This window comes from Pleurodeles waltl, chromosome 10 (assembly GCF_031143425.1).
Source record: "Pleurodeles waltl isolate 20211129_DDA chromosome 10, aPleWal1.hap1.20221129, whole genome shotgun sequence".
NCBI lineage: Eukaryota > Metazoa > Chordata > Amphibia > Caudata > Salamandridae > Pleurodeles > Pleurodeles waltl.
Genome location: NC_090449.1, coordinates 508,112,583 through 508,126,740, shown reverse-complemented (window position 1 = coordinate 508,126,740; position 14,158 = coordinate 508,112,583). Strand labels below are relative to the sequence as shown.

The following is a 14,158-nucleotide window of genomic DNA, read 5'->3' as shown; positions in this document are numbered from 1 at the left end:
AATGGTCAGTGAGTGTGGGGGTATGGTCAAAGGTATGGCTAAAAATAAAGCTCCTAATTTATGAAGAATTGGCGTAGGGCAGTGCAGCAAGTCTTCTTGCTACACTGCCCTACGCTAATATAAAATGGCACGAATGGACCATATTTATGAAATACAGTTCCCCCGGCACTGGTGCACAAATTGCTGCCTAGTGCCAACAAAGGCAGGATTGTTTTTGTGCAGGAAGGAGTGCCTTCCTGCACAAAAACAATCCAGAGAGGCATTTTTCTCTTTCTATATGTGTTGCAGAATGCAACACACATGGAAAGAGGAAAAAATTAGGAGAAATTAAAACATGTTTCCTAAATATACCTGCTCTGGGATGCGTAACGTTTTGGCGCTGCTCCAGTTTATGTGATTTTGGCAATCTGGGGCAGTGTCAAAACCCAGGGGTGTTGCGTGGGAACACCCACCACAACGCCTATGGAACGCCTCCGTGTCGCAAAGTAAGTAAACACAGTGGCTTGCACTGCATTGCCTTACTCCGTATTTATGAGGCCATGCAAAGCCACGCAGCGTGGTTTTGCGTCAGCTCAGAGGTATGCTTGAGAAGCTTGTGCCACCGAAGCGTCAAAACGAGTGATGTCCCAGGGGGCGCAAGCCTCTAATAAATAAGCCCCAAAATATTATGTACGTTTTTTTAAGTCTTTCACAGTCAGGTAGCTACATATAAAATAACGGCAATCTTAAATGAAAAGTAAATAAAAGAAAGTTGTTACTCATTGGGAAATGTGTTGCAGTGCATTATAAAAACCTCTATTAGTTAATACACTGCAGAGGTCTGTGTGTAACTGGAGAGCAAGAGAATTAAATCTTAGTTTGTGCATCGGTCTGAAATGCCTTCGTGATCCCTAAGAGCCTCCTGTGCAACACAGGTATTCCTGCTTTTTGCAGGGGGCGCTTTAAATGTGCTTGTTTAAAAGGCAAAGCACAATATTAGTGAATAATTACAAAAGTATGTTTTTGTGGCTGTTTAGTACATGTTCATGACTGCAACCCATGACACCCCAAATTCTTGTCCCTAATCCCTAAACTTGGACTTGCAGGGAAAAACCGCCATACGTCTGGATTTGTGATATTACTAAATTCAGTTTCTTGGTGTTCATTTCTGCAGAGCTGAATTTGTGAACCAGAATTACAGAATCTCCATCAATGGATTTCTATTACACCTAATAAGTTCTTTGGCGCACAAAATGTCAGTAAATCCGGCCCAGGGGCATGCATGCACAAATCTAATTCTAATAACAATTTGAATACATTGTGAAAAATAGGAATATTTACTTATTTCTCATTGTCCAAAGAGAACTATTTTGTATAGGAATTTGCCAATGTTCTGTTGTGAACATCAGTTTTATTCTTCGAGAGAACTGGGACACACCTCATGTAGATACAGCATGGTCCTAAAGTTATACTTTGAACGTAAGTCACATTATGAAAATTACTTCAAAATGTGCGTCTGCAAAGTTCCTGTGTGGCTACTTAACGTCTTCAGAGTTAGATATGTTATGTGCCTGATACTCACTGTGCTTTTGAGGGAAATTTTTATTATATCTTATAACGTTAGCAAATTATCCTCCTTTTGAAGCTATTAAATATGAATTCTACTGCATTATGCACAGAGTGCACATATTCGACTTCCAAGAAACAGCAACCACATTGTCATGATGCAGCTCACATCTAAAAGGTACAGTGTTGGAAAAAATTGCTTAATGGGTGTTCTACAGATCTTGACCTTTCCACATTCAAAGTCGCATTTTAATGATCGGACGGATGAAGTGAGGCTGGGGCAATGAGCGACACCCTGCCCATGAGTTCACGGCCCCTCTGGGGGTCGCGAGCCACAGATTGAAGACCTCTGCCTTAGAGGGTATCCAGGTGCTGGGTTCTTGCTGGGCTCAGTCGAAAAGCCATGTCTTGAGCCCCTTCCGGAATTCCTGTAGGGAGGATATTGTTCGGAGGTGAAGGGGGAGGTTGTTCCAGGACTTGGTGGTGAGGTTGGAAAAGAATCGTCCTCCACTTTAGCTCCAGTGGATTTGGGGAGTGTGGGCGAGGGCAATGAGTCAGACTGCAGGTGTCTTGAGGGTTGGACGTTCAGGCGGTGGTTGATGTATGCTGGTCCTAGGTCATGGAGGGCCTTGTAAGCGTGTCAGCATTTGGAAGTGGCATCTTTTCCAAATGGGGGAGCCAGTTGATTATCCTAAGGTGGGTGGCGATGTGGGTCCGTTTGGGGGGGGGGGGGGGGGGAAGAGTTGAGAATAAATCTGGTGGCTGCGTTCTGAGTGGTCTGGAGTCTCTTCAGGAGTTTGGGTGGTGATTCCTGCACAGAGTGTCCAGCCAGCTGGTAACTAGGGCTTGAGTGACAGATCTTTTGGAGCATGAGAAGGGTGTGGAAGCAGGCAGAGGAGACTGCACTGATCTGACATTGCATGGTGAGTTTTCTGTCCAGGATGATGCTGAGATTGCGGCTGCAGTCTGTCGGTGTGGGTCCAAGTTTGGAGGGCCACCAGGTGTTCTCCCACAGAGAGGTGGTGTTGTCAAAGATCAGCACTTCGGTTTTGTCTGTTGCGCTTCAGGCAGTTGGTCTTCTTTCAGTTGCAGACACTCATTATGCAGTTGTGGAAGTTGGTCCTAGTGATGGAGTCATCAGAGGTTGAGAGGATGAGCTGAATGTCGTTGGTGTAGGATATTATGTTGAGGCCATGGGTTCTGACAATGTTGGCTAGGAGCATCATGTAAGTGTTTAACAGGGTGGAGCTGAGTGATGAGACTTAAGGGATACCGCAGATGGTGTTTTTGGGTTCCAAGGTGAAGGGTGGTATGCAGATTCTCCGAGTTCATCCTGTAAGGAATGATGCGGTCCATCTGAGGATGCCTCCTTGGATAATGATGTGGTGGAGTCTCTCGAGCACGTGGTGGGATATGGTGTTGAACTCTGCTGAGAGGTCGAGGAGGATCAGAACTGCTGTTTCCCCCCCAGTCAAGGAGTGTTCTGATGTCATTTGTGGCAGCGATCAGGGCAGTCTCTGTGTTGTGGTTGGCACGGAAGCCAGATTGGGAGGTGTCTAGCAGGCTGTTTCTCTCCAGGTGTTTAGTGAATTGGTGGGTAATTGCCTTCTCAAGGACTTTGGAGGGGAAAGGGAGCAGAGAGACTTGGAGGGTAGTTTTTGAGTTTGCTGGGGTTGGCAGATGGTTTCTTCAGGATGGGTCTGACTTCTGTGTGCTTCCATCGATTTGGTAAGGGGGCCATGGTGATGGATGTATTGAGAATGGCAGTGAGTTCGCCGCTGAGTTCTTTCCTCCCAAGGTTGAGTTGGTGGAGGTAGAGGTTCGTGGGGGCTCCAGAGTGGCTGGAATTCACGGTTCTCTGGTGTCCTGGGCGGTGAGCTGTTCCCATGCAGTGAGTGGGTGGATGTGGGTGTTGTCTGACTGTGTGAGGAGTTTGTAGAGGTTGGTAAGTTGGGGTTTGAAATTACTGTACATAGTGGATAGCTTGTTGTGGACTGCCAGGGGGCTGAAGAATTCCTGGGAAGGGTAGATTGTGTTCTCAGTGGCTGACTGGCAGCAAACTCTTTGACAGTGCTGAAGAGTTCCTTGCTGTAGTTTGAACTTGACTCGGTCTGCCAGAGCGCTTCTTCTTGTGTCAATTAGGCGAGGGTGGTATTTGTTGGGGGCCGATTTGAAGGTGGCTTGTTCTGTGGGATTTCTGCTGGTGAGTCATCTTCTTTTTAGCCTCCTTTAGTTGTGAATCATTGTCCTGAGTTCTGGTGTATACCAGATGGCTTGTTTGGTGGATCTGCTGGTCCTGGTTGGCTTGATGGGGGCAACTCTATTGGCGCAGTTGGTGATCCAGGTGGAGAAATTCTGGACAGCCTGTTCAGGGTCGGTTGCAGAATTGGACTGGATGGTGTTGAGGGTGTCTATCCATTGGGTCTCAGTTACTTTGTTTGAGTTGCCGTCAGAGGAGCTGGGGGGCCTGCTATGGTGAAGTGGACAATCGCATGGTTGGTCTGGGTGAGTTCGGTGACATGACTACTTGACTCTTTCGCTGCTGTGAAGATCCGGTCGAGCGCGTGTCCTGCGCTTTGTGTGGGGCCGGTGACTATTTGGGTGAAGCCAATGTTGCTCACGCTTTACAGAAGGTTGGTGGAGTTTACATCTTCGGGGTCATTGAGGTGGAAGTTGAGGTCACCAAGCAAGATGTAGTGCTTGGAGTGAATGGCGAATGGGGCGATGCAGAAAACTTGGGGTCTCTAGGCGAGGGTGATGGTAGTTTTACCATTGGTTTAGAATTGGAAGTTGAGGTGCTCCATGATCAGTGTGTCATCTTCAGTGGTGGTGCAGGGGATCATTCACACAGCTTCCCAACTGATTCTTAGATAGTACAAGAATAAATGGAACTACAGAGAGTAAACAGGCTATTAGACTCTTGGTTATGTTTTGTTTCTGATGCTGATTTATGACCCCTAAGGTTGGGGGTAGAAAGGGCACTTGCATTACAAGCTACAGTAAGGAGTTGCTATCTCTTGATATTGGAAATTAACTTTCATGTGGGCAAAGTACAAGGAGTGTCACCTCAGTGGTGTATGGTGAAAACTGTGCAAGCTGTTGTGTACATGAGCAGGATGTGTATTATCCATTAAATGGAAAAGCATTGTGCTGTGCTTTCTGTCATTTACTACAACCCAAAAGACAGCAATTGTTTTTTTAATGGTTCACGTCTACTTTATTAGACAGTAATAGAAAATAAAATGTTCTAGCATTGCTGTAGAAAAAACTAATTTCAGAAGAATTTTGGATATTGTGTATTAGAAAAATGTAAGGGATTTGGAAATAGTAAATTCTACAGCAGCGATTCCTAAACTGTGTGTCACGTCCAGACGATTTCAAATGGGTCAAGAAAGAGCAATAAATATAGATGCCTTTACATTTTGTATTTAGTTTGTCACCTTTGCTGTGCTCTGAAGATAGAGGTCAAATGTCTGGCTATGTCTTGAGACAAATTACTGCTTATTCTTTTAACAAGTGATAACTGTTTACTTTTCTTTCTCGGACTACAAAGGGGAGCTTTTAAAGTGTACTATGTGATAATCCTGCTGGGATACAGGAAGTGTGAAAGGAAAGGCTACATGATGTCATTTTTCATAACACACAACAACATTTAGATATCCTAAATAAAACACACATTTCAGAATGTATCAGCAGTTAAGAAAGCAAAAAATGAATCAAGTTTTTTTGGACTTAACTATAACTTGGCCCGCTAACGTGCACCGTGTTCTGATAAATGATGTAATTGGAGATGTCTTGAGTGTTGTTATGAATGCTATGATTTAGCATGCTATAAGTGATGCAATATAAAAAGGGCACAAGCAGTGTATGGGGAAGGCGCAAGTTATAGTTAATTTAGCTTGGCTAGTGAGGTAACAATGCTGTGAATGAAGGTGGGAGAGTTATAGTAAGTTTTGGGTGGGGCTCAAATTATAAATAAGTTCTAACCATACATTTTGTATTTCTAAGGTTTGTGTAGTTTATTTTGGTTTTGTATATAAATGATAGATTAGTTTTTCCTAACCATAACTTATCTTGAACCTTTGCTATTTTCATTGAATTTGTGTTTTTTTTTTTTTTTATTGTTTCAAATCATATAGTGAGTTTTTATGGTATTAATTATTTTAAAGTTTAGTTTTGGTAGCGCTGTACTTCAAGAAAGTTTAAAGTTAATTATGATCATCAGTGTCAGTTTCTCTGTAATATCTTTGAAGAAGAAATAGGGCACTAGTACTTTCCAATTTCTATGGTTATTGGCAGTATTTAGTAGCATTGGGCTGTGTTTATAGCCCAATGTGTGTTATGGACCAATCACATAATGCTTTACTTCTTAATAGTATTTCTTATCAAACTTTATATTTGTTTTTATTGTCATGTGGCCAGAAATGTGTATTTTAAATGCCTAATACTTGTTAAAGGTCATTGCTGCAGACTATTTTATTTTCTTACCTAATTTTGTTTTTGTCATAGCATTAGGCTACAGTAGTAGCCCAAATGCTATTGAAGCCAAAATTTATCCTAACTTCAAAATTAAGTTGTTGGTATGATGCAATTTCCAATTAGCCAATCATCTAACTCTTTATATATCTGGTTAATTGCCTCTATGTTCCTTATTCTTGTATGTCAGTGTATGTGCAAGATGGTTAGGGTTTGTTTTGGTGGGCCCAGTTTAGTTTTTTGATGATTTAGGCTTGAAAGGAGTTGAACATGAACTGGTAAAAGAGGTCTGAAATTGAATCAGTTACTGCTTCTGCTTTACTCTATTAGTATATGTACACAAATTTCAGCCCTTAGGCTATAACTACCCAGATAGCATAGAAAAAAACACTTTTTAAACTGGAAAGCACCAAAGACACTGAAATCTCAAAACCTTCCAGTTGCCTATAAGCCATTGTTCAGAGGATGACATGGAGCCATCTCATAATGAATGCACCCAAGACTGAAATACTCACATGGTGCACTTGGAAAAATTAGGACCCACTCTGCACTTGGCCTGACGATTTGGGACCACCTCCTAAAGTATCCAAGGAAGTAAGAAAACTTGGAATTATCATGGACTTCAAGCTATCAATGAATGCCCAAGTGGATAAATTAGCAAGATCATGCTTGATTACTATAAAAGCTCTGCAATGCATCTTCCCTCCCCTAGGATTTCCACACAAGGGCCAAGCTACTATTGCTCTTGCACTGTCTAAACTTGATTACACAAATGGTTTCTATTACTGAACATCATTATCAACTATGAAAAGACTACAACAAATTCAGAACTCTGCTGCTAGACTACTCCTACATGTAAAGCCACAAGCCCATTTCTCCCCTGCCTTGAGGGCCCTACATTGGTTACTGGATACCAGACGATCCACCTTGAAGCTGGTTTGTATCACACACAAAGCAATACATGGAACAGGACCACTTTTCATCAGGATTAAAAATCCCCAAATACATACAACAAAGGAACCTCTGCCCCAGATGGGCCCTCGCCTAAAAACCTCAGCATACAAAAAAAGAAAATCATGGGTGGTACATCTTTCAAGGTTCTAGCAGAGAAACACAAGATCCACGGATAACTATCTTATCTTGAGAAGACGACTCAAGAGTTGGCTCTTTCCTATATTTCCACCAGACTCAAAATACATTTTTACAGCACATGACTGTGAATGTAAACATGCATAATGTGATTATATGTATGTGTTTAGATATGTGCATCTCTTACAAATACGTATACTACTTCTATTTGATGCATATATTGATATTCTTATAGATCTACTTAACAAATGCATATATTACTTATGGTTAAAATAGAGATATATTATTTTAAGCTTAACATATATTGGCCACTGTACAGTTTACATATAGGGTATTTAATTATATGCTCATGGGTCTTAGTTTTATTTTATTTTATCTATCACAATGTGTGATGTTATATAAGTTATTTTATTATATGCTTATGAGTCTCTGTTTTATTTCATTTTATCGATCACAGTGTGTAAATATGATCATAGTTGAATCTATAAGTGCTTTACTATTAAAATATTGGAGAAAATATAAAATAAAAAGAATATAAACAAAAAACAAAATTATATTATTTTCAAAATAAATATATAAATAAATGATTTAAAAAATGCATAAATAAATTAGCTTTATGTTCAGCAACACTTGAAAGTCACCGTTTCTAACTAGTAACCCATACAGGTACATATAGGACTTTATTTAATACAAGTTTGTAACTCTATAAAGCTTCCATATACATGAATATCTTGCTTTGTAGTTAAGGATCTATATATTTATTACTTTACTCCTGCTGTAGAAAAGGAAAAAGCCCTTCAACTCTCTCGAATTCACTATTCAGTCTCATCCTGTACCTCGTCCAATATATTCTCTACCCCACTCTGATTTATCCCAAACCTCATTGAATTACTGTGATCTCCCTTATAAACCTTCCCTCCTTCGATTCCTACTAACCCTCTATTTACTACTATGATGGCTCAAATAACACTTCCCTCCTCTATCCCTTTTTATCTTATTCAAGCCAACTAACATGCCCACTGCTTGAATTAACAAATTATATTTCCCTATACAAATCCTCTTTGGGTTCCAGAGTTGTGTACTTTTCACCAAAAAGCCCTTCAACACCTTGTCAGGGGTAGTAAGTGCTATACAAATACAATTACAATGTGGCCATCCACACTTTGTGAGTATCCATTGTGGTGGCAATGACATAGGACACTTAACTGGAGCTAGATTGTAAAATGAGATGGATACATTTTTCATCTTAATGTTTATGTTTACATACACACATTTTGCGTTCTCAAATATCTGTCAGAGACAAAAGAGGAAGCAATCTTCTGTAAATGCTTCTAAGTTTGAAAATATTTTAAGACACATGAACAAGGCAATGTCAGAAATCTTTTGTGATTCAAAACTGCCTTCCATTTTTCAGTTAAATATAAATTATGATAATGCAGCACTGTATCATCCTGATGGTGTTCATTTTTCAACCTATCAAAACAATATTTGCATTACGAACCTAAAAACGCTGCTTGACAAACATATATGAATATGTTTACTAAAAAAAAAAAAAAAAAAAAAATCAAAGGCTCTTTCATGAGCTACCCTATATTATGTCTAATTTTATTTTGTCATATATATATTTTTAGATTTCAGTAACACTGCAGTAACTAGATACTTTTGAGAAAGTACAGTGGCACATCGTAAACTTTTTAAAAACATACATACATTAATAAAAATACTTTACCCTAACTCTAGAGAGTTTGCTAAACTCCATCATTTCTTCATATAGGTTACAAAAGAGTAATACGCTATACTTCACGTTAAAACACAAAAGTAAGAAAAAGTATGGTCTAAATAACATGGCTGCATCTTCACTTTGCAAGGGCTTTGATTAAGCAATAATATTGTGTTTCGTCATCACCATGTAGCGCACTTTAATATATCACTAGGTTTTTTCCCTTATTACTTAAAAATAACTGAACAAATTCACATCAAATAACAAAAAGACCCTTTCTACAGCATAATCTATTCCTGCCAAATGTCATGTGAATCGTTAAGCCATTTTGTCACTACACCCGTTTAAAAAGTCTATGGAAAATGCATTGGTGGAAAAACTTGTTTTAGGACCATCCTTTTTTCTTTGCACCCCTTATCTAATCACCAGAAGATTTTGAATGATGAGACAATGTAGAAAAATTGAATGGAAAAAAGAATAGATCTGCCAAGTTTGGTGCAGATTCATCAAACAGTGACAAAGTAAAAAGCAATCAAAAATTTGAGGATCCCTGTCTCTGGGAAACCCTGTCTTGGCCACTGTCTGATAAAGACATACCAAAGGGCAGGGTCTATGTTGTGACATTTGCAAACAATTGCTGTTAAAGAGGAACACAAAAAAGTTGTAAAAACTGTTATTTTGGTAATTCACAGTATTTAGAAATTTTAGCTGCTGGCCACTGCAAACAGACTAAATATGATTGAGCTTGTTGGGCTACAGTTCGTGTGACTTTTGCATTGGGGGTATGGTACCAGTTAGTCTCTATAGCGCCAAGATACCTGTCAGGTGAACATTTGTGCATTACAAATGCATGAAGAAAGAAAGAAAGAAAGACAGAAAGAAAGAAAGAAATAAGGAATAAAAAAGTAATCCGCCTCATGTCCCTCAAAGCTAGGCGGATCACAAAATTGTCATTATAAAAATTGGGTTCTGGTTCCAAAATATATAGGAAGGGCTGCTCTACAGTAAAGCAGAATGCCATTAACTCCCATGGCTACCATAAAACTTACCCTAACACTAGGATTATGATCCTTGATTATTGCCAAAAATATTTCTTTAAAAAATTGAAAAGGACGGGACTGTTTTACCTACATTGGTAAATTTTGATGTGCATTTCATGGGTGGCCTCGGAGGTTTGTGAGAACAGGAAAAAACACAAAATAACGAGTCTGGAATTGACGGCCGTTGTTTATTGCTCAAAATAGAACGTCTCTGGTATGTGCCTACTACGCTACAGTCCAACTATTCTGGTCCACGGCTCTCAAATAGTGGAGTACAGAATATGACCTCATAATCAACTGCCAGCCAAACGGATAGGCTTGTTGCAGCAAGTCACTGTTGAAGATGGTCGCCATATTTCCACTAGCAGGATTGACATGGATGAGAAAAATCACAAAGTTTGCCTTTAGGCATTGCAAAGGAAACGCACATCCAGAAAGAACACTTAAGAGATTCAGAACCACTTCAGCCCAAGCGGGCCATGACAAGGCAGGTGGTAATTAGCCCCTGGGCTCACTCATAGAGGGATCAGGGGTGGCGGGCGGCAGCATTATTTCAGCAACCATGGATTGCTGCACCGGCTGAATGAAGCAAGGCAGGTTATGCCAGGCCTAGACCCTCTGTGCAATATTTAGCACAAAAGAGCACCTCTTAGCAGTCCCCAGCCGCACACAATGAAGACACCCTCAGGCACCCAAGCATTGAGTTACTAAGGTGTCACTTGTCACAGGTGAGTTGTACTGCAAATGGGATAAGGTGGCGAGGGATAGGCAAGTATGATAGCGACCTTCCCAGGGAATATTACCAGCACTTTGTTCATGTTTTGAGATTCTGCAAAAGCCCAGAGATGATAAACAGGACTTTATCAGTCGCGGACCATTGCAACACATATTAAGGAGCATTACTCATAAGTTTGCTGTTTGCAGTTTTAAATGTACGCTGATAAAAGGAAAAATAGCTTTAGGTGAATTTTGTGTTGGGACATTAAAATACTAGCAGGCAGATTAAAAAACAGCCAAGTAGCAATGCTATAGGCTGGTTATGGTCACTGTATCTGGGGCCAGAATGGCTTCAACTGACTGGGTTGGCTAGATATTTATGGTGTTTGAAAGCACCAGGCGGGGATGACTGGATGTTGGGAATGGGCCTACTAGATGGGACTGGGCAGGACCAGGCTGGTTCTTCCAGGGGTTAATTGATCTAGAATGGACTGGGCGGGGCAGTACTGGTTCTGGTGGATATGAATGGGCAAAATAGACATTCAGCTGGCTGGGATGGTTCTGATGTATGTAAACAGGGTTAGAGTGAATTGAGCAGGCTTAGATCTGCTGGAAGTGTGCAGGGTTTCAACACACTGGGTGGTCCTGACTTTCTGATGCTGTCTATGGATTTGGGATGTACTGGGCGGGTCAGGCTACTTCTGATTGGGTGTTAATAATGTTAAAAAGGACAATATAGTCAGTTTAGTGCTTCTCATTGCTCAAAAGGTGGTAATTTGTGATATTTAGCTCTCAGTATTGACTTATTTCTACTGGTGAGAAAGTGTCACTCGTGTCACACATTGGGCAGCAGAATGTCACTCATAAGTACGCTAAAACCAATGAAATGTAACAAATAAGCAATCTGATAACTTGGCAGCTTTTTTCATGATTTTGGAAGGAAAGTAAGTAAAAATGGCACAAGGAAATGATAACACATTATAATAATATAACTTATTTTTCGATTTGAGCTAAATATTGGAGTTTTGACATTTTAAGCACTGTAGTAATTACCAGTTGTTACTTCTGTCCAATTTAACAGCAGTGTCTTCTCTGACTTAATGAGGGTGAATTGCTGAGTTGCCAACTGTAGCTTTTGGATCTTATGTTTACAATATACGTACACATACAGTATGTGAGGTAGCTTACACCTAAAATGTCTGTTTCCATGGACAGAGAAATCCAAAGATATGTGACATATTGTGACTAACGGTCAGGGCAGCAGTACTGACGATAGGAAATAATGTGACATACCAACGACTGCCACCAGATAACTCTTACGGTATCTTACTGAGAGGTGAGTGACAACAGATGTACTATCAATGTTTTGCTGTCATGAAGAAACAGAACACAAGAGACAGATGAGCACTTTGTTATGTATGCGTCGCCCCAATCTGTGCCATATCATTGTTTTGCAATAAAGAGACAAAACAGCCATTATTTACATTGCCGTTGGGGATTATTTTAAAACCAACCAATGCATTTTAAAAGGGATTGAGTCCAATGCCCAAATAATTAATGTGCGTCTCCTGAAATGTTCATAACATAACTCTAAATAGGCTGACACGCCAGAGACATGAACTGATACACTTATTTTACACCTAAAAAAATAAAATGAAGAATATGTGCAAAACCTTCAAAAAGTTGAATCCAAGACAGGGGCCAAGCTTACCTAGCCTCACAGCAAAGTCACTGTTGCTCCAGATGCGGAAGTCGAAAAGCAAGTGTTGGTACATGAGGTGCAACAGCAGGGCATTGCCCTCAGAGGAGACCTGGTCCATCAGTATCTGCGAAGCCATCAACACATTCATGTCCACCATGACACTAGAAACCTAAAAGAAGCAAAGGAAAGATGCAATGAGCCAAGCCAGATGAATGGTGGATCTAAGAAAACTGTATTGTGAACCTCAGTGGATAGATCATCAAGCCACTGTAGGTGCAGGAGTGCTATGTGCTTCCTCAGTTTTTTACAAATGCGGAAGTGGTACTCAAATGTCACTTATAGGCAAAAACAAGAAAGTACAGATTTGAGAAATTATGGACATTTGCCAAAGCCAGCATCTCAAAACTGAAAAAAACTGTCCCAATTGTCACGAGGTCCACCCCAAATTATTGTTAAAACATATCACAACCCCATCTTTTTCAAACCCCTCCAGTGTTTTATTTAATAATTCAAGTAATTTTAAATTTCCCAATCTGAAAGTAATTTTAAAATGATCTGATTACTACTTTAACTGTTTGACAACCACCACCTCAAAAAGCCTCCTAAAGAATTTTGAAAACTTTCACTGTGGCTTCAAAAGTTATATTTGCTTACTGATAGGAGACATTTTGCAAAGCCCTTAAATTGCAGATAAATCGAGGCAAACTACAGAGCAATTCATCAAAGTTCCATAGATGCAAGTAAATCTTTGTACCCTTGTGACATTACTTTACAGATGCCCAGCTTTTCCTACCTATGTGCTACCCACTCTAGCAAAGCATTAGGCCACGTGGTGTCAGTTTCTTACTTTTTGCAGCAAAGCGCCAATGATGGCTGGACCATGGCACTGCAGCATGCTCTCCTGGTTTACCGGGTGGTGCTGGATAAAATTCTTCACCATCAGCAGAAAAGCTGCCACACTATTCCTTTCCAGCCTTCCTTCTAGAGGTGAGTGAACACAAAGATACATAAGTCATCAATGAAAAAGCGAGAGGCAAGTACTTTTGAATGTAAATATGATGAATGTTGGAGAATAAGTGCCCAATTATGAGTTGAGTGGAGTTGAATGTCTCTCTGCTTTATCTGTATTTGCAGCTGTTCCTACACCCAGATTTACGAGGTGTGTGACTGGACCACATTTTTTTTTATTATAGCTGTCAAAATCACCTTGGATAAAGACTAAATTCTATCCCAGCCCCGTTCCCTGGCTGCCACCTGACACTCAGACAAGGCTAAGGAGACAGCATGGAATGTCCTTTCTGTCATCCAACTTTCTCCTCTTCTCTCCCACCCTTCTTCCTAAGCTGGCAAGAGACATCATTTACTAATGGAAAGGGTGCCTTTTATTTCCCCACAGTCTATCTCCAGTTAACGGCCCAACATTATCGCATTCAGGGAGGCTGGGAGTTGGATCCTCATAATTATTTCTATGGTCAACAGATCCTCTTCAGTAATCCTATATGTAGTCACATTTGTATACAAGATGAACCCTGTTGTGCCACATACCTCTTCAACTAAGGCCTAATCTTTCCTTGCTGATAGCAAGGCTGTAAGGTGGTTAAATCACTTTTAAGGGTGGAATGTCATCACACCCTATTAAAGTCTGTAGACAGGTATTTTATTACATCAAATTTCACATACTAATCTACAAGGCTAGGTGTTGGGAACCTGTTGCAAACTATGGAGGTAGAAATTTGCTGTATAATATTCCTTGCAAAATGCTCTTAAGGAAGGGTTGTGTATCGCTTTGCCAACAATAATTCTGTACTTATTTTTATGCATTGTTTTTTGCCAGGCTCTTGTAATTGCAACAATCATTTAAAAAAGGTA

The 14,158-nt window shown here is 40.3% G+C and overlaps 1 protein-coding gene across 6 annotated transcripts in view; it reads right to left on the bottom strand.

Annotated features, from left to right (window-relative positions):
• Positions 1-14,158, bottom strand: part of NBEAL2 (neurobeachin like 2) — a 646,515-nt gene that overhangs the window by 183,342 nt on the left and 449,015 nt on the right. For all 6 annotated transcript variants that reach the window (XM_069210922.1, XM_069210925.1, XM_069210923.1 and 3 more), the window contains 2 exons: positions 13,137-13,270; positions 12,299-12,458 (listed from right to left, as the gene is read on the bottom strand). In XM_069210922.1, the coding sequence (XP_069067023.1) occupies positions 12,299-12,458; positions 13,137-13,270 (294 nt within the window). The remainder of the gene's footprint in view (positions 1-12,298; positions 12,459-13,136; positions 13,271-14,158) is intronic.